We start from the raw sequence: 22,168 nt of genomic DNA on the forward strand, positions 1-22,168 counted from the left end.
AATTTACTGAATGTATCAATGTAGGAAATTCTTCAATCAAACCCCATTCCTATTGTTTAGCATGCAGTAACGACATGCAACAGGAACAAACCCTTTACAGAATACGGAAGCTCACTACGTGTAACAGACATTCTTCATTCTCCGGCACATCCCAGCACTTAAGGATGACATTCTATTGACCAAAACCAGTGAATTCAAAACATATTATACGACAGACTCAGAACCAACTTCTGAATAAAGTTAAGTTAACAACCTTGGATATATAAAAAATTCGCAGTTAGACCAACGCGCTCTAAGAAACTTCTTATTTACTAAGAGGAGAAAGCGGGCCAAGACTCTTCAAAAAGTCGTCAAACTAGAAGAATCTCTTAAATCCTCAATTCAAGCAAAATTTCCACAGACCAAACGAGAAGTAGTCATAATTCACAACGCTCCCCTTAATATAACAACTACAAATGTAATGAAGGTTCTACAGATACTCGAGTACTCCTGAAAGAGACCAAAATATAATATTCTAAGAACATCGAAAAGGTGGCTACAGTAGATATTACGTTGTACAACAGAGGACCATCCACTCTTCCGTCGAAAATCTCCTGATATTTTATTCCTGTTCAGTTAAACGTTTTCACGGGATTTCCAGCTATTTCAATTGTCAAGGTCTTTTTGATGCGAGCAGCAATTACAGAACTCCAACAGCCTGCTCAGTCTATTGAAAACATGATTATAGAGACTGTACCCAGAAGATAAAGCATTCCATAAACTATGAGCACAACAATATAGGCCAGGATATCATTGAACACGCTGCTTAAGAGGGAAAATGTTAACCTACAGCGAAGTACTCAGTTACAAGATCACGGCCTCAAAAGGCAAAAAGAAAGCATCACAAGACCATACGGAATGAAGTTTCTATAAACAAGCTTGCAATGCTCTGGAACAACAACTCATTTGGAAGTGCAGTACATGGGGACTAAAGGTATTTGCCTTGCCGTTTTACAGTAACCACACTACAAAAAATGATAAATTTACTAGCTTATCCAACTGCTTTCTTTCATACCACTCCACCACTCAGTCTACATTTTCTCATGGAGACTTTGCGGAAGCAATTACAGACCTTAGTGCACAAAACTTTTCTCAAGCACCCAAATTTTTCTTCAGAGCAGAGGAGATGAAAATGCCAAACGCCTAGAATGAATCCATAAAGGAATGAAAAGGCTCAGAACTTCTTCAGTTCGCCTACATAAAAACACTAACCATTTTAAACACCCAAAATTCTTCTCCTACTTTTATAACTGCACGAGCTAGGACGTTATACTAGCGTCGCAAGACGTATCTGATACAATCCACTACTAGATAGTGGAAAAGAACACCACATTGAGTAGTCATAACTACATTACCTATTTAATGCATCTAGCTCAATTCAGGATTTTATAATGGAACAGGATACCGCCTTGAGTGATCATACTACATTACCTATTCAATACACCACACCCATGATATTAATGAAGAAAAGGCCGTGAGTTCTAGATTACTAAGCCTACGGCAAGATGTAATTCCCTCACTGAATCACTATATCAACTCTTGACTATGAGACCAAACTCAATATCCACAGCATCCATCCAGCAGAACGATTTCCATATATCTGCACCATAAACGCAGGAGTGCTGTATCTAAAAAATATCTACGCAGATGGTTTCAAATTATTCAACGTTTCAAATTATGCTAAGATTCTTGTTTTGGCATTTTTAAATTTAAAGAAGTTGTTTTTGTCAAAATTACGAATCTGACTATCAAAATAATACCCTAAATTATAGAGGCTGAAAAACCGTATAAAAAGTTAGATTTTGTAAGTTTTATAAAACTGATCTTTTTAAAGGTAAAAATGACAAAACACAAATCTTTGCGTCATTCAAAAAGTTTTTCTAACGGGAAGTACATGTCGGCGACCAACGGTTGCGAAAGTAAAAAAAAAAAAAACTGGTTGAAGACTTTTGTGTATACAATATATACTGAAACTATCTATTTTAACTCTGCAATGGAAAACCTTGTCATCACAGTAAGAGTACTTTTCGCAAAGTATAAAAGTTTCATGCTAATACATAGGTTGCTTTACCATTGTACTACTGTGAAAAATGCTAAAATTATTCACACTTTTAGCTCTGCCATGAAGCACACCTTGGTCTCACAGATTTCACCCCAGATTCTGCATAGTTATAAAAGAGTTTCATGTGAAACGAAACAGTGTATTTAACAGTACGAGGTTAAATTCTAAGTAACATTCATATTTATTTAATAATATTTATTTAATAATAAGCTATCGGTTTGGTTTAATATTTGAATATGGCAAAGCACTCGAGTTTCATCCGTCTAAAATAAGGGATGGCTTCGTGGAGAAGTTTCTGAGGGAAATTAGCTCATATTCATGTAACAGGGGTGGAAAACCATGAAATTTATTCATGCAGCAACCCATTCGCCTGGATTCGAAACCAAGACGAACTTATCAGTATTTAGTTGTCTTTACCCGCTCGTTGAATGGTAGTGCCATGAGATATCGGTGTACAGAGCTATGAACCAAAAGCACAGGAGTGACAGCGCATCTTATCAGTGTTTTTAATTCTTTTAATGATGTTTTATGTGAAGAAAATTTATTCATAAGAAATTTTATATTTTAAAGAAATATTATAAGAAATTAAGTGCTACCAAAATTTTCGCCAAGAGCAACTTTTATTTTCATCTTTTTCTACTTGCTGGATGTTTCTATAAATTTATTTGTGACTGATCGATCATAATGTCGCAAAATATAAAATATTAGCATCAGGAATGTAATTAAAAATTACTGGCTGGAGCAATTTTAATTTTTATTCATAATGTTTGTTAATATATTTCAAAAGAATATGACATTCAAAGATGCTAACCAGGAATATACTTTTATGAAAGTTAATAAAACTTTGATTGTCATTTAAAATTTTCAAAAAATGTCCAATAATTTGATAAATGATCTCCGCAGTTTACCACGCTTTCAGACTTAAAATAGAAAAGTTGTGCAGAGTTCTTTCTTTTAATTTTTATACAGTCAAGCTCTTCTGCCATGAGGATATTATTACCATATAAATTATCTTCTATAAGACATCATCTGCAAAGAGTTCGGTTGAAATTGATTTCCCATTACGTTTTGATTCTAAAGAGTTCTGGTTCATCATCTCTTTTGGGAGTATAGAGAATTAACTAAATTTTCAAAGTAATAGCCGGTCCATAAATAGTAATACCAATAACAATAGTAAAGTAACATATGTGTTAAGACTGAGGACTTCATGGTATATAATTAAACAGTTTAGCAGTTGCATTCTTTGAAGAAACTATAATCCTTTTATCTTGAAGCTATTTGGAAGTGTTCTTCTATGCAATGCTTTTTGAAGAAATTTTTTTTTATAAATGAATTTCCCCCAAATTTTTTGTCTTTGTTGTTCGAATCAAGTAAATTAATAATTGTATTCCAAGATACTGCCGCAAATAATTCTGAAGAAGTACTGCCTGTTTTAAATCAGACACACGCTCGTAATGCAATATTTAGTATAAATATTCCTAAAGCACTGTAAGTTAAGAGCAGAGTAGCAACATATGCGCTCCAACGTCTGCCAAACATTTTTCGAAAGGTAGAAGCCGATGAAATGAGGTGAAATATCTATTTATTTTATTTAACCAGGTACTTAATACGTTTAAAATGTTTGATACACTAGCTATGGAAGTTTATATATAGTAACCATTTAAGACTACAAATACTGATGACAGAAAAACCACCTCAGTGTATATTTACATAAATAATTAAAATATCATTCATTAAAAATATTTATCACTTCTCTGAAGTTACAATACTATCTTCAAGAGCCTTATTTTATTATACAAAAATTGTGATGGTTTTTTTGAACGGCATTTCTTTCGCAGTAATGATTTGAAAGCAATCATTCTGTACATTATGTGATGGTATAAAAAATACGGAAAGTTCATTTGAATAAACAATATTCAAAATTTACTGCAGTGAGGTATTAGTTTTAACATTACCTAAAAGTAGAGAAAAGATGGATAGTTGATATGCAGAAAGCTCCGTTTTCTAAACCTTAAACTTAAATAAAAAAAAATATTAATTTGCTTTAAGTTTACATAAAATAATATAGAGAATGGTCCTTAATATGAAACTCTGGTTAGTTTCATCGGTTGGAGAATTATACAATTAAATATGATTTAAAAGATCTTATCAGGTTCTGTGTTCCTCCTTACTTGCTTTGGAAACATTAACTGTCCTGACTCGGAACAAGGAGCTTACTCAAGCTATGTTCAATAAATTGTGAAGTAGACAATACACATAGGAAGGGTATACGAAACCCTTTATTTTTTCTATCTTTACAATGATTTCCGGAACTTCAGAATACAGAGACCAACCACTTGTGGTCTGAACGTAAGAATATAAAAATATTAACTAAACTCTAACTAAACTAACTTTGGATTAATAAACAAGTGCTTAACTCCAAGATTGGCCGTAAATTAACAAAAAGCCGTATGTAGTACAGAAAGCTGCTAAAACTACGATACGTTTAAAATTATCAAGAGGATTAAACCTCTGGCCTTGAAGGCAACCAGCAACCGAGTAAAACTACTATGGCAAGCTGCCTGCTTCTAATAGCTCCTTCCTCTCTCTTGCTTGGCAAAAAGCCACAACTTAAGTACTTGGCGTTAGCAAGACAAATTTGCATAAATAAGTTAAAAGCTTTTAATTCTGGCCGGAAGTAAAAAATAAGAAGTGATAGTAAAGATTTAACATAAAATAAACGTTAGTAAAACTTAAGATCCTTACAATCTAAATAATTATAATTATAATAAATCTAAATAATAAATAATTAAAGATATAAATAACCCAGCTAAAAATTTCCCGAAACTGAGTCTGAGTTTATTGAGTTTGCTTTAGTTCGCATCTGGAGTGAAACATACCTATTTCGGAAAAGCTTCAAACACAACATAACTACTTTTAAATAAAAATGCAAGCTAACTGCAATCCCTTAAGAACATAACTTATTCAATGTTTAGTTATTAATGATTAAAGCATCAGCTCTCCTTTTTTAGTTTACGTGAAAAGCAACACATATATTATTAATTTACATTGAAACAGCTGTTGAGTTTAATTAGTTTTTAATATATAGGATTTCTTGTCCACTTTCATAAATATTTACAATTATAGCTCTGAAATGGCTTTAAAGTAATTATATGTAGTCTTTAATCGTTTATCTCATTTAAACATATTTAAAAATTTACTTGTGAACTCTAACATTTTCTTTATATATAAAATACCTTTTCAGTTTAGTTTTTCCGCTAAAATAGGAAAATACAAACCACAAATATTATCACTATTTACCAGAGAAATGTGCATTAATTATTCAGAAATTATGAAGAAGTATACATACCTTGCAGCCCAAAATGACTGCACAGGAAGAAATCGAAATTGAGGGGATGAGTTACAGTTGTGTCCACAGTTGTACCTGGAGGTATATTTCTCATTCTTCCTGCTCCATCTCTACTATCTTCAGGCATAAATCTAGTATGATGTCGTTTCTGAACAACAATGAACGTTATTCCAGGTTTATAATCTTCTCCTAAAGTTATACAAGCTTCTCTAATACATTTGACCTCATGATCTCTAACCTTCTCAAACTGACCTTCACTAACACCATCACGATAGAAAATAATTTTTTCGGGCTTTTTTCCTTTAGTGTTTCTATAAAATGTCTTCAGTAGGTCCAAAACCATACTTTTCAAATCAAGAATGATTTCAACAGATTTTTTATTTTCATCTATATTCGTCTGAGCTCTGATAGTAACTGCATACCTTGATGGATGGGCATCCAGGCTGCCAACAGCCGCAGCAATGGATGGTTTTATACGCTGTGAAGGACCAGGATGAGAAACATCTGCTCCAATAATAATAACTGGCTTACTCATTATAGCAGGTTTTTCTCCGGGTGTTAGAGCATTATTAATGCCACCCATTTTTGCGTTAATTTTCAGACAAAGGTTACTTGCTAAAGCAGGTTTGCATTTTTTGACATTATCATCTTTTATACATTGCGTACAAAGCCCAATTATAGTTTCTGCTACTTGTTTAATCTCTCCATAAATAGATTTATCTCCACCGGGAACAACTATCACTGCTAAGTCAGCACTATATTTCTGCTTTACATTTTTAAGCACATTCTCGATTCGTGCAGATCGAGGATTTATAATGTCAATAGAAGAAGGTCGGCCTATAATTATACCACACTCTTGAGCAATTTTGCACAATAATCTTGCAAAGTCAGAAAGGATATCTTGAGAAAGAAACCTGGGATTAGAAAAACTCAATAATACCCATGACTGTACCTCGGCAGCACGAAAAAATTGCTTATCCCTCATGTCCCAAGAACCATCTTTTGGTTTAATTCTTATAGGATCAGGACTTCGCGCTGTTTTGTATTGGACATTTGGTGCTTCCAGAATTCTTCCTTCGAGCTTTAATGGCTCAGAATACACTGTCATTTCAAATTCCTTCAAAAACCTGTCACTATTATATTCGGCCATTTTTACAATATCTCTGATTTCATTGAATCTATCACGAGGGGCTCGAGCAGTAAATTTTATCATTTCTGCATTCTGTTTATCTTCGAGCTTTTTTCTACAATGTTGACCTGCCACTACTTCACAAACCTCAATTGGTATATAAATATTCTTTTTTTCAGGATTTACCTGCAAGCATGGGAGATGACCATACCGCAGTCTTCTGTTATACTGGCTTTGAAAATATTCAGACACGGTCATTGTGACAGTATTTCCATTATCTGCAATTGAAAACGATAGACGACTAGCACTTTCTCTGGTCAGTCTCAAAATGCGATATTTCCTTTTGTAACGTAAATGATTCACCTGGATTTCCAAAGATTTTAATTCTTTTGAAATCCTTTTAATTTCCGCATCTTTCAGTTGAGGAATCTGACTTAAACTATGCACGGTGGTTCTCAGAATGTCAGCTATATAGTTAAGAACAGGTGTTGACTGATAAAATGTAGTAGCTGTAACGTCAAGATTTACCATAGGTCTCCATTGACCCAATCGCAAACTCTGATGATAACCAAACCAGATTTCTCTTCCCCCACCAAGAGGATGTACATCATCTGGGTGCGGTGGGTAAAAAAATGATCGGCCAACAGGAGTATACCTCAAACAAGGGCCATGACGAAGAACCGTTTCTAACGCCATAATAGCATCTTGATTTACAGACGTTACTTGACCATCAAAAAGAGCGTGCAAAGAATCTAAACTAATGGCACATGAATTCGTATCCCTTTTTCTTACAGGCTGAATAACAACTACAAAAGTATCGCTCCTAAGGACTCCAGAATCAGATGGAGCACTTGGAGCTTCGTCTTCAATAACTACTTCACATTTCAAAGGTACGGTTTTCATATTCAAAGGTTTTCTAGTATACAAATTTTTTCGACCATCATAGGCAGCTACCAAACCTCTGAAATTTTCATTAACCTTTAACATCACGTTAACTATTTCCCTGTTACGTTTGGTGCTTAAACAACGATATTTCCTGTCTTCACTTAAGGGAGCTTCAGCTCCAGTGCCAGTTTCAGAAATATTTCGTTTATTTACAATATCTACATCATAATGATAAATGTTTCCCTTAGGTAACTGAACTGGATAGCAATTTGAAATCAATCTGAAACGACGACCTAATTGGCCTTCCCCCGGCCGTCTTGGTAATTCTGTTGTTAATGTTAATTTTTCCTTAAACTCAATCCCAAGCTCCTCAAGTTTTACAGCCTGAGGTTTTCTCGCTTTTTCGCTTTTTTCATGAGAAGGCTGAATCGCAGGAACTTCAAGCTGTGGCTCAGGTGGTGGACGTTGCCTAACAGCTTCTTCACGTGATGGTCTAGAATCTCTAAAGGAAGGAGCTTCGTATTCTCGTTCAAATGGAGGACGGTGTCTTGTAGCATCTTCACGTGGTGGCCTTCCACCTCGTGATGGTCTATGTGGTGATTCTTCATATGAAGGTGGTGGAGGACCTTCTTGCCTATCAGGCGGACCACCTCTGCCTAAAACAAAAACAAACGGGGGAGACTTACTTACCGACAATACGATTTCAGTTTTTCCAATATAAATTTAAGAGTCTTAGATTGAGCTTTATTCTGTAGTAAGTAATTAGTAGAAATTTGCGATAAAAAAGGAACTCAATTTAAGCAAATAAAATCTAGATATAAAAAATAACAAAAAAGCATGTGTTTAAATTGCAAATTCTTATATCTTAACTGGATTTAATAGCCCAAGATTAGGAATACAAAATATCAAAATATGTATTTTTGTTGTATAAAATATGTATTTTTGTTGTATAAATTCTTCAGGCAAATTTCAAATATTTTCTCTAATTACGCCTTTGATATTTTATTTGTGATATATAAACTATCCCTGATTAATATAGTTTAAAATTTTAAAAGTTCTCATAGATAAAACTATTTTTTTAATTATAAATTAATTTTCAGTTTATATAATTTCTATACTCGTATGAGTTTATAAGTTTCATTAACGCTAGTTTAAGCATTAACTAAGCATTCTTTTTACTTCCTTGTACTAAGTAAAGGAAATATTGTAATCAGGAAAAATTCCCAGTGTCGTATTTCAACAAAAATATCCATTTTGACCGCTACCAAATGCGATTTAACGATGTTTTTGTTTTCATTTCACATCTGTACATAAGGACAGAATAAAGGACTCTTTTTCCTAAAATAAATTATAAAACTGATTTAAAATTAATTCAGAAGAGATTTTTTCGTGGCGTGTTTATGTACGTACGTACATACGCACGTACGTATCTCGCATAACTCAAAAACGAGTAGCCTCAGAACGTTGAAGTTTTGTATATAGGACTGCTCTAGCAAGTACCTGTCCACTTCCCTCATTGGTTGCAATAGGCCGCACCAAAGTATATATATATATATATATATATATATATATACCCACTCTGTTATTCGGCTCGGTGAGCTCAGTTTTTTCTTATTCTTATATGTTATGTTGGTAAATTGTGCATCTAAAAAATTGAGTTCTGTTATTCTTATCTTCCAGTTAAGGTTTTTATACCTTTACCTAATTTGCATGCAATAGTTGTAAAATTAATAACAATTTAAAAGTTATGAAATCTGAAAGTGTCTGTTTGTTTACAAAGTAATTTATGATAGAAATGCAACCAAATTTTCAATATTCTAAATAAAAAGTCTTTGTTGTTTTCTTGGGTATGGAAGAAACGATAAATCTGAAACTCGTTAATTGTATTAATTTGTTTAATAACTTCAGATCAGTAACAGAATAACAAATTTTAAAAACTAGTTCACTGATTAAATATTTGATTAAAACAATTTATAAATGCCAGTAAATAACCTAAAGTGCGGCTAAGCCTAATTTTTGTTTACCAAAGGACCCATATTTGTTTACATTTGAAACATAGCAGAATAGTGAATTGAGTTTCTGCACCAACTTTTGCGTCTTTTTGCCGAATGGGACTAAAAGTAAGCTTTCAGTTTTGTGCACCGAAAAATTTACCTTGTTGCCTGCTGGCCGAATTGCAAGAAACTTTAATTTTAATTGTAAAAATTGTTTTTTAATTATTTGAACTGTATTTGATGTTTTATTTATTTATTTTTTCTATATTTTTCAATTTTTAATGAAGGTATTTTGAGGATTTATGCACTTTTGCATTATCGCGAAGTGAAAAGTACATAAAAGGGGGATATTGAAGGAAAAATATATCTCTAATGAAATTCTGGAAAACAAATTTAAATAAAATGCAGCAAAAAATGCGTATAATTAATATTTCGTACAAGAAAGTTATGTGGTGTCCACATCAATTTTTTTTCTTTGGCTCGCTTTTCTGTCTCTTCAGAGGTAGAAGGTAGGGTTATGTTAGATAAGCTGTACATAAAAGGGGGATGTTTTAAAGAAAATGATAACAAGTCTCTGATATGTCCATTTGCATTGTTGAACCCATCATTGTAGGCAGTGATTCTTCTGTTGCAGCGTCGAAGTAAGCCGTAGCAATGTTGCTGTGCTGGTAATCAGCGGCAAAGCAAATACCGTCGCACCGTACGTGTAGACATTTGGTACTGTTAGGCAATGCACTCGGTTAGTCTTCAGATCGGCCCACCAGCGGCCGAGCGGTAAAGTCGCTGAACACTGGTAGTTCGGTCCGAGGTTCGAATCCTGTAAACGGGCTGGCTGCATGGCCGTTTTTGTGGTTTTAGCGATGTGTGACATGTATACGAGCCTTCGAAAGTCCTCCATGAAGGCATCCCTCCCCTTAGGCAGATAGCCTTAGTGTGTGTTGCCATAATTAAATAAAACAAACCAAACCAAACCAGTTTCCAGATCCAGGTTTCTGATGTTGGTTTAAATGCAAGACGTATAGTAACATGACACTTGCTCTATCCTCAACGAAAGCTTAAGAATGAAGAGCATCAAAACTGAGAACAGAGCAATGTGCTTTTCACAGAAAATCTGAATTCTGAATTTAGACTCTCTGAATATGCTATGCATAGAATTAAGAATTCATTACTATTAAACATCACGGAAGAGGGGGCTATAGTTTCTTAGCGTGGGCAAAGATACTGTTCGAATGGAAAACAAAGCTTTATACTTTCGATAGAGTTTCTGTTACAGGTAAGAAATATAACTGACAATTTGGAACAGCATGTTAACTTTTCTGAAGTGCTGATAGGTCATATTTTCTATTCATAGATTTTTTTTAAATAGCTAACTTCAAATAAAATTCATATGTTTTTTCATCTATTTAAATATTTTATATTAGCAAGATAACACTAGATTTTAATTTAACTACGGCACAATGAAAATGTCCGACTAGCCATTTTTCACTATAAACGATTTGCGTTATTTTCAGACCGTAGATTTATAAGACTGTGGAAAAATTTAGGCAGCGGTTATTATTAGAAAAGTCTTTTGCGCTATAAACAGATCTAGCGTGTACTAATTTGAAGAAACTTTCATTTTTAAACCAACAGTTTAAACAATAAAAAATGTAACGAATTTTAGTTACCTCGTCCTCTTCCTCTTCCTCTTTTTGGAGGCATTTCTGCTCTTCTTATAAATCACACCAGTGGTCTTAAAATCTGAAATTATAAAAGAAACAAAGGCTCAAAATGAAATTCGTGCAAATATGTGTTTTACAAACACACATATTTAAAACAAACGAAACATTTCGTGTCAATATCTGGCCGAGATAATATAATATGTTTTTGTCATGCTAACGATGCTATTTTACGTAAGTGGAAAGAGTCAAATGTTATCAATTTTTCATACTTTTAAAACCCATTAAAACGTTTAACCTAAACCAATATAGGAATACCAGAATAAATAAATGACACTTTCAGATATTACATAAGTAAAACTAACTTCGAAAACAGATATTTCTGACCTGTTTTGTAATCCAGAACCAACATTACAACAAGAGCAAAGGGAAAAGATTATTTCGCGGAATGTAGGCGGCAGTTTTGCAAATGCATTAAAAATTGTGTATATTATCACGAATATTATTTGAAGTAAAATGAGAAAAAGGGCACATTAATTGTACAACATTGATAGCAATTAAACATATCTATGCATAAACTGAATCATTTTTTTATGTCTCTATTCAAGAGAAGGGTAATGTTTCATTTTGGAATTACTTGTGATGTCGAGTTTGATAAAATTAACGCTTTATATCCAAGATGACATTAGGTCGTCTTAAAATGATTGATTTATCTGCCGACATAAAGAACACACTTTTGTGGTCAGGAATTCTTATGATAAGAGTTTACTTTTTTCTTCTTCTGAGCAGATAAAGTTACAGATTGCTAATAATATAAAGTAAAAAAAAAAATGAGATATCCATTCTAAGTATTAAAGGCTGAATGGGTTAGATTATTTGAATACGACAAAGCACACAAGAGCCATCTGCCTAAGAGAGGGGATGTCTTCGTGGAGCACATTCTAAGAAAAACTGTTTCGTATTCACGTTACACATGGGGGAAAACCACGAAGTCAGCAGCTAGCCCGTTCACTGGCAATTAAAACCCGTGTCAAACTCTCAGTACTTAGCAGCCTTAACCACTCGGTCATTGGTGGGACCATGTAAAAGATAAAGAATACATTGAAGGAACTTATCATAAAGGAAAGTTAAAGTGTATACAAGTTTTCAAGCCATACTTTTTTTAGTAATACGTGATGTTTTAGTCCACCTTGAAAATTGCAACGCATTTATATATATGTTGACATTCAAAGATGAATTCTTTTGCAATTTCTTTTGGAGAAGAACTGTCATTATCTGTTTTAAAATGCAACAAATGCTCACCTCTCTAAAAGGTCTTTCTTCTGCTTCTGTTCTATCCTCCTCCCTCATAAAAACCATTTAACTCTATAGAGGCAAGCCAGAGTAATCGAAAGAAAGGGTAATAAAAAAGATACATAAAAATGGCTATTGACGCCACGTCACCACTAATAATCAAGTAGTAAACTAGCAAAAGTGCGATCCATTTAATTAAAGTACAGGTGTGGAATATAAGAAAAAGAATTAAAAGGAATCTATTCTGATTCATGTTTGGAAAAGTATTACATTAAAACACTCTAAAATGGGTAATAAATAATTCACACGTTAAAATTTTGTGTAATGAACTATTTCCTCAGTTCAAGAAGACCCGGTTTTAAAATAGAACTTTAGATATGATTTTAATGCATTGAACAAAGAACAATTTTTCAAACAAAACTTTATGCTCCAAAATCTTTAAAATTTAGTTATGGGATTTAAACGTGTACCCTCTTTAATAAGGGGGGGGGAATGTAATGAAACCCGTTGTCACGGTGGGCGAGGGATAATTCAGTATTTATCTTAAAAACATGAACTTTTCCCTCTTTGATTATGCTTAGCTGGTAATCTGCTGGTATGGTCTTGAAAGAAATTTCAAAGGTACATAACAGTGTCTAGAATGAATATAGCTACGTTCTAATAGACGGTGTCATAGATAAAAGGGGGATGCTGAGTAGACTATTTAAAATTTAATAACAATAATCCAAGTGGCGGGAAAAATGCAGATTCAGTTTCAAAACGTCTAATAATGTAGTTAAGTTCGAGAAAACAGTAGAAGTTGAAAAGACTAATATTTCCAAAAGTCGTTAACCCCTGAGTATCAGATTGACGATCTGCGGATCTGTAGGTCGATGCTCTATCCGTTCAGTACTCTGTTGATGCTCGACGCTTGGAAAAATATGAAGTGACTAAGAAGCAGATCAGGAACTTGTGTGGAAAAAGCATCCAAAGTCTGATAGTTTTAACTATTTTTACTTAATATATTAAAGACATGAGCTGTGAAGGGTCGAGCAAAGTAATCATCGTTGATGATTACATAGTTTAGCACTTCAGAAAAATCAGCAAAGTGGTTATGGATGGCTTTTTGGTAGGAACTTCGTTCAATTTGTTGAGGTAGGTCTTAATGGTTGAGGTAGGTTAGTCGATGTTCAGATCTCTATGAAGATTTTTGTTCCTGATGAAATAAAGTGCTCCAGTAATTAGTCGTAAAAATTTATTTTGGATGGTTTGCAATTTTTTAGTTTCGTTATGTTTTGCATTTGCTCAGACAGGCGAGGCATAAGAAAAGATGGGACGGATGATGGTGGTATAAGTACGCTTTTTCTTGGTTATGCTGAGTCCTGAGTTTTCTGAGAATAGAAAATAAAGTTTCCATGATAGTGAAGGTTTTTCCCCTTATAGTGTTGATGTTCGCTGTCCAAGTGAACGATCTATTTATTAAAGGTGACACCCAGAAAGTTGGCACTGTTTACAAAATGAACTTGATTTTCGAAGAGATAAACAGAGTTATTAATAGTATCCCTGTTCTATTCTACTTTCCATAGCCTCGATTTGTTTTCTACTATGTTGTTCGCCAGGCCCGAACCACCCTAACGGTACCATTGTCAACCATTCAATGCACTAAAGCCATGTCTATACCTCCCGTGATACCGTCCATCATCTCACGACGCTTGTCTGAGGCGGGGTTACGTTCACAGAGACCTTTAAGACGCTTGCCTTTGACCCCACAACATCGGCGGAGTCTTCTGGAGTGGTGTCGCAGCGGATCATCATGGCTGCCATCAGACTGGCATCGTATAGTGTTCAGCAATGAATCCCGCTTCACTCTTGAAGCAGATGACCACCGTGTTTGTGTTTGGTGAGGATAAGGCCAGCGGTCCCAATCAGCGGTCCAGTTAGCGGTCCTTTGTTTTACAAAGGCATACAGCCATAACCCCTGGTGTGATGGTGTGGGGCGCTATTTCTTATGGCAGCAGGTCATCTTTAGTCATGCTTCGTTTATCTTTAGCAGCTCAACGATATGTTGATACCATCCTGCGGCCGGTTGCATTACCATTCATGGCACGTCATCCTGGGGCCATTTTCCAACAAGATAATGCCAGGCCACATACCTTTTGCATATCTCTGGACTGTCTCCGTGCGGTTGATACTCTTCCTTGGCTAGCAAGGTCACCAGACCTTTCGCCAATCGAACATGTCTGGGGCATGGTAGGCCGCCATATTAGGGCACCACAAAATATCGCAGATCTGGAGTCACAACTTATGAATGCCTGGAAGAATGTGTCGCAGGATGACATTAGGAACTTCTACCACTCCTTGCCTGGACAAATTCAAGCATACATTGCCGCCAGGAGCGGTTCGACCAACTACTAATTTGAACATTCAATGGGTGATTGTGAACCGTGAACAGGTACCTTGGTTTTTTAATCATTTTATTATCTGTTGTTATTCACATATTCACTTTCATCAAAAACAACCACTTCCTTCATGGTGCTTCGAATTTTTTTTTTTTTTTTTTTTTTTTTTTTTTAAGAGTGCATAATGCAGGTCTCTAAAATTTGGTGGCAACAGTTTGAAAAGTAAAACGGACATTTATAGTGATTCAACGCAAAATCGCAAAACGAAAACAATAGTCTTTTAGGGACAAAGCCCCTTTGAATTAAAACTATAAACAACAACAAAAAATTAATAAATAAATAAATCAAAACATTTTGTCTTAATGATTTTTTTTTCTGTACTTAAACTCTCTCGGGCTAATGTGCCTACCTCTAACTTGCATCAAACTAACTATTTATGTAATTTCCCTATTTCTGCTCTCTACTTAGATATTATGATGTGTGGAGGTACATGGTTTAGAACCATGAGCACTCCGAAATACTTAATCGTTGGCATTGGCAAGAAACGATATATTTAATTATCGTATGTTATAAACATACACAAGATCGGGCACTTGTCCAAGAGTCTGTAATAAAATAAAATAAAAGGGCTAATATTCCATAAGCGGGGTAAGTTGGCGCCAAACTATCTTGGCCTTCAAAATTTGGCGACTTTTTTTGGCGGTAATGAAAGCACTAAGATGTAATTTTTAAACGTAAACAGAATAGTAACTTTTAAGTTTTGCAGTAGTGAAACGGAGTTATTTTATGTAAACAGAATAGTAAAATGAGATGATAAAATATTAGATGAATAAAACAAAGTTCAGCTGCTTTGCAAGTAAAAACATAGTCCTAGCGGGAAAAGTGCAGAATCGCCCACAGCTTGGCGCGTTTTTAAGAATTGCATATACTCGGTATCCATGTATACATCGACCTATTTTCGCTTAAAAAAAAATCCCAGAATTGCACAAAAATGGCATTGCGCACTCCCTTGACTTTATCCATGTATGTACACATCGACCTATTTTCACTTCAAAAGTCAAAGAAAATTGACAAAAATCCAATTCTTCTTACTCTTGTAAAAAGCGTCAAACAAATAAGTAGGCGATTCTGTACTTATCTAGCCGTCTTATCTATGTAATTCATCATAAAATATTAGGATGAATAATTCTGCAAATAATATATACACTTATCAGATCAGAGTACTTCGAAGAGAGTTTTAAACGTAAACAGAATAACAAATTTTTGATTACAGTGGTGAACAGCGAATATTATGTGCAAACAGATTAGTAAATGAAATTGATTAAATGATAAAACAACGTCGTGGAATTCAACACACTAAACAACTTTCGTTCAAAACTTTAAATATTCCACATCATTCGATTTCTACATGCAAGAAACAAAACTAAAAAATAAATAAATAATAATTAACTAAATAAAATTAAATGAAAACATTCATAGATTATAAACTTCACGTCATCTGAAATCCAACATTCTCTTATCAACAACAGCTTAACCTTCTGCAAATATTTATATAAATATAATATTAAACATATATATAATAATAATATTAAACAGTAAAACTTTTTAAAACAAACACAGTATTTCAAAATTAAATTTAAAAAAAAAAATCTTCTGGCTACACTAAATTCACGCTCTTACAGTTACCGAAATGAACCTCTAGGTTTGCCACAAGAAAACATACAACCGGAAACCACAACCAAATCAGAATCGCGCCGAATAAAAATCTGATGTGTACACTACATGACTTCCTTGTACGGAATATTAAATTATACGCAATTTTTCTTGCATCTCATTTAAACTTATTGGATTGAATTAAATCTACTTCGCCGACAGCGCATAAACCACAATAGAATAAATGCATTCTTTAAAATTCATTCTAGTATTTGTTTACCATAGCGACACTCTGGCGCTAGATTCACTTAACAGTATTATATTTCGTTCATATTATAACTCATAATGCACAAAATTTATATCATTTAAAGAACAGAATTATCTAATCGTTGCCACATGTTCTATTCAAATACTATAATAAAGCTAGAATGATGTATAAACGAAATTAAGCAAACAAAACAAAAAAGAAACAGTTTTTCACAGACGATTGAGTATTTCTCATTCAATTAATTCAGTTCTCACTTCGCGAGAAGACAAAAATACATAAAAACTCAAAATATCGATATTAAAAATTACGAAGTAAATCTTAAACACTTATTTCCTCGAAAAAATTCCAGAAAGGATTAAGCATGATTTAATTGGCAATAATAAATGAAGGCGTTATCTTTGTTGTTGCGAAGTTAAGTTTCTCTAGATTGGCAACATATCCACTACTCTGCTGTTTCAAAAGTAAACAAGCAATGGCCGCCATAAAAAAAGGCTTAGCGACACTTAAACAACTTTAAAATTGTTGATAATTCTAAAAATATTGCATATAGATTTACTAAAGGCATAAAAACCTTAACCGGAAGATAAAAACAACATAATTCAATCATTTTTAAAGCAAAAAATGTACAATTTAAAAACATATACGAGTAAAGAAACTGAGACCACTGAGCCGGGTAACAGAGGAAATATATATATATATAAATATATTTATAGACGTTTGGCGCGGCCGATCGCAACCAAAATACGAGGTGCACATCTGCATGTTATAGTAGAACTATATACAAAATTTCAAAGTTCTGAGGCTACTCGTTTTTGAGTTATGCGAGATACGTACGTACGTACAGAAGCCACGAAAAATTCTCTTCAGAATTCATTTTAAAGCAGTTTTATAATTTTTTTGGAAGAAAAGAGTCTTTTATTCTGTCCTTGTGTGTTCTGATCATCTTTTCCAGGATAAATTAAAAAGGATAAACTTCACTAGCTATATTTTAAACTACTAAAACATTAAATAGAACGCAATCCAAAGCGCAGAGAAATCTAATCCGATCTCACCGCGAATTCGCTACAATCAATAAACAACAGTTATCTAAGAGCTGAGATGTTTCTCTCCGGCTTTTATAGTTTTTTAAATCGGCCACGCGAGATATTTCTAGCAATTTCTGGAAAGCAAAAAGAGTGGAATTACGGTTACAGTTAACATAGTAGTCAATTACATTTATTCAAATTAAATAATAATTACAGAGATAAACTTTTATTCAATGTTATATGCACGTGCTTTTGTATTTTTCTTTTTCCGGCGTAGCTTTCTTTTAAAATTCGTCCCGCGCTGCATTGCACGGGGAAATAAGACAATTTTAATTATAATTCTAATTAAAAATATTTAACTAAATACGAAATTCGTAACAATATTTTTTCGTCTTTCAGTGTTATGAAAATAGCCGTGGACAAATGTGATCACAATAAAGCGGCGTCCTTTTATGCCAATGATTTATAGAACAAAAATTCTTTAAAAACAAGAGAAACAAGAGATTTTACACGAATAAAATCAAAAATAATTGTATTAATCAACACTTTTTCACGATAAATATCCATAGAAATGCTCGTCTCTAAATCTGTTTACCTCGGAAATCTTTCTCCAATTTGATATTTTATTTTTCATTAAACACAAATGCAAATACTTCGCCGTTCAGTGTGTGTACTGCTTCTGAGTATGATGTTCAACATTAAAATTAAGTATCTCTGTCAGATTTTGTCATACGAGTCACATTTTTGATAATGAGCATAACATTTACCTAAATATGAGTATACCGATCAGGAGAAAGTTTATAAAATCTGTTTTCGTAAATTTTAAGAAGTTTTATTTTTTTAATTCCAGAATGCCAAAACATGAGTATTTGTATCATTTAAACTAATTTTATAATTGGAAATATATGTTTGTTGCCAACTGTTGAGGAAATAAAGTCCGGTAAAATTTTGTGGAAACTTTGTACGCATTATTAATTTTATATCCATTCAAATTAACTTTTCAACGAGTTTCCTTGCAAGTTTATTCTAAGCATACATAATTTTTTCTTTTAAGAGAAACTAACTCATATGCACTTGATACATGGGAAAAAATCACAAAAACTCCCATGCAACGTACCTGTTCGTTCTCCTGAATTCAGGTTGAATTAACAGTGTTCAACCTTCAGCCATAGTTGGGCAGTGTGTTTTCAAAGTGATATAAATGCATTCTGGTGGATGCATTTGTGAAACTCTTTTATATAAAAGTAAAACATTTTTAGGTTATGTTTTATGTAAAATCTAAATACCAAATATTTCTTAATTATGTCATTTTCCAAGCTCTCTTATGATAAACTTTCGAAAACAGGAAGTTCCCGCCTGAATTTTCTTAATTGGTGATGCTAGACAGGTACAACTGCTTCCACCAGTGGTTGAGCGGTTAAGACAGCTGAATATTGGGAGTTAGGCCTGGGTTCAAGCCCAGGCGAACGACTTGGATACAATTGTCATGAATACGAGTGAGTTTCTTTTAAGGCCCATATCACACACGCATTTGTTTCACACGATCAACTGTTTCGGACAATTTGGTTTACTATTGAAAGAATGACGAGTCTTTCCTTCCTTTCGGGAAAAAATTTCAAGTTGTTCGTTTTCAACCAATCAGCTATCAGCTTTGAGTGCTATCAGCTTGTTCGTAGTGAAAAACCAGTTTCCTGTGTGTTAACCCCAAAGCGATCTGTGGTGATTGGATGTTGTGACAAAGAAAAATTGTTCCAAACAGTTGTTCTTCCGAAACAAACGGATGTATGATAGCAGCCTGAGTCATCCACGAAGGCATCAGTCCTCTTAGGCAGATTGCCTCTTTGCCATATCTGAATAACCTCCAGACAGCTACAATTATTAAGTTTCTCAAAATAAGGTGTGTAGGGAGGTGTTATGAAAGTAATTCAAGACCTGGGAATAGAAGGTTTTTTTTTTTAAGTATAAATTTTATATGATTTACTGTTTATTTAATTCTCGTGAGTTCTGTATCCAGTACACTTGTAATGTTTTCATAAATTCAATATAAAATGTTTTGGATCTTTACTTTCAAAATTCGTGAAGATACATGAGAACGAATTTACTGACTCAGCATTTTAACTCGCTCAGCTAATGTGAATAATTCTCGCTCATAATTGCGGGAAAACAACAACAACAACTAAAAACTTGACTGATTTTTGTTAATGATTCTGTATTTGATGTTGGTGTATGTGATTATGGCAAAGCTGCGAAGGCTAGCTGCCTAAGGGAACAGATGCCTTCGTGGAGGACTTTCTAAGGAAAACTTACTCGTACACACGTTACCCATAGGTAAAACCCCGAAAACGCCCATGCAGCCAGCCCGTTCGTGGGATCCGAACCTCGGACCGAACTACCAGGGTTCAGCGACTTTAACGTTCGACCACTGGTGGGCGATTTAGTATTTGAATAAAACAGCACTTATCCTTCTCTTTTTAGTTCGCTTCAAGCAAGCGGTTGATTATAAATATCCCCTTGGATTAGTTAGGGAATTTTTTTAAATGTTTTGTATTTAATTTGAGAAAACATAATTAATATTTTAATAAAACATTTTTTGCTTTAAACGCTTTATATACAAAGCTAAAATTTTGCATTATCAAAATCGGTCTATCACCAGTGCTGAAAAGATTTTCTCTTTCCGCATTATTTTGGAAAACATTGTAACCGGAAAAATATAGTATCAATATTTAAGGAAATAATGCCTATATCCATCTTTTGCGAATAGTCTGTATATCACACTTTATTTCAAACCAAATATTTTGCTACTAACATTCAACCAAAATACTACAATACTACAAATACTACAAAACGAAATTCATTATTCAAAAGCCTCATGGGTGGGAACTTTCAGTTTAATAGCAAAAATGCATCAACATTAACATTCCAAAGACCTATTGGAAGTCTTTTCATTATAAGAAGCTTTTAGCTAAGTGAAATACGGAATATATTTCATCTTGTTATGCTGAGGTCACCAAAATGTTCTTTCCTTCTATTGCATTCCGAGCCTTTCCTCTCTATAAATTTACAGTTTGTCAGTTTTTATTTGGTCGCGGTAAATTGGCAAGTTACCTGTTTCGTTTTAATCTAAGATCAAACAATGTGACTCTTCAAAAAGAGTACCTCAGAATGTGGAACATTTGATTTTCTCATGCCCTACATTTGATGGACCTAGATTATATTTGCAGAACGATTTGAAAATGTTCGGAGTGACTTGGCCAGTGAAATTATCTGTTTTCGTGAAGTCCAGACTGCTGTTCTCTGCTTTTGTTCGTTTTATTTATACATGTAACTTTTAATGTTTTACTTAACTTACTTCTGTAAGTCCCATGTTGTACATATGTGGTGCACGGGGAGTCTGTATGTTTAAAAAAAAAAAATAGTAAAAAACGTAATATAGTGACTCATGTGATGTATTTGTAACGTCGAATGTGCTTAGCCATCATAAAATGTACACAACATTAAAGACTGGTAAATTATCATTAAGTCCCTTAAAGTATGAAAGAACAGTTATGAAAAGAACAAGTTCCCAGCAAGATCCAAATTATCTCTGTTTTGAAAACTGTTAGACCGAGCAGCGTGTTTCCAGGCAACCTAAAGTTAGCTGCAGGACAAAGATACCAAGTGTCCGGAAAGAAACATAAAGTATCCATCAAATATTATCCAGATTTCTTATGTTCGTTGGCTCAGCAGGGATGGAGCTAGTAAAGCCACTAAATACTTCTATCAGGTTCGATCAGGGTTCAAAATCCGACAAACGGGCTGCCTGCAAGGACATTTTCGTGATTTCTCCATGTGTAACGTGGATACGAGCCAATTTCCCTCAGAAAGTTCTATACAAAGCGATCCCTCCCTTAGGCAGATAGCTCTTGCGCGCTCTGCCATAATCAAACAAATCAAATCCTGTGTTCGTTCTATTTTTTAAAAAAACTACGATATTAGATAACATTGTATAGTATTTACTCGTGTTTTCACTCACTGTATCATTCAGTTTGAAAATGGCTTTCTATTTCTTAATGGCCCACTTTACTGTTGACTTGACTGTGCTCTTGACTATTTCGCTCATTTGAGATACTGAACTCGACATGCCTGCACTAAATAAAAAAAAATGTGATCCGCCATTGATCCAGTAACTAAAACTGCGCAACATTGATCATTTTTCAAGTTACCGAGCGTTTTTGTCCTCTTCCCTACATATATAGCATGTTTATACAGTGATTCCCGCTGCTAATAAAGAACGAAAGAATGCTAATTGAACAAACCTTTTTATTTTTAAAGTACTTTCTTTGGACTGCTATTCCAAATATTCAATCCTCGCTTTCAGACAATAATATTACCAGATGACAAGTACTTATTTGTCATCTGGCGCTATTATTACGGTACTGGTACTATCTGTTACTTT

The 22,168-nt window shown here is 34.0% G+C and overlaps 1 protein-coding gene across 4 annotated transcripts in view; it reads right to left on the reverse strand.

Annotated features, from left to right (window-relative positions):
• LOC118203488 (protein argonaute-4-like) overlaps positions 1-22,168 on the reverse strand; it is a 70,200-nt gene that overhangs the window by 8,922 nt on the left and 39,110 nt on the right. For all 4 annotated transcript variants that reach the window (XM_035375772.2, XM_035375774.2, XM_035375773.2 and 1 more), the window contains exons 2-3: positions 11,126-11,198; positions 5,451-8,120 (exon numbers count right to left, since the gene is read on the reverse strand). In XM_035375772.2, coding sequence (XP_035231663.1) covers positions 5,451-8,120; positions 11,126-11,159 — 2,704 coding nt within the window. In that variant the 5' untranslated portion in view covers positions 11,160-11,198. The remainder of the gene's footprint in view (positions 1-5,450; positions 8,121-11,125; positions 11,199-22,168) is intronic.

The sequence above is a fragment of the Stegodyphus dumicola genome, chromosome 9, assembly GCF_044657685.1.
Source record: "Stegodyphus dumicola isolate Sdum_Otavi_A_Nest chromosome 9, ASM4465768v1".
Taxonomy (NCBI): domain Eukaryota; kingdom Metazoa; phylum Arthropoda; class Arachnida; order Araneae; family Eresidae; genus Stegodyphus; species Stegodyphus dumicola.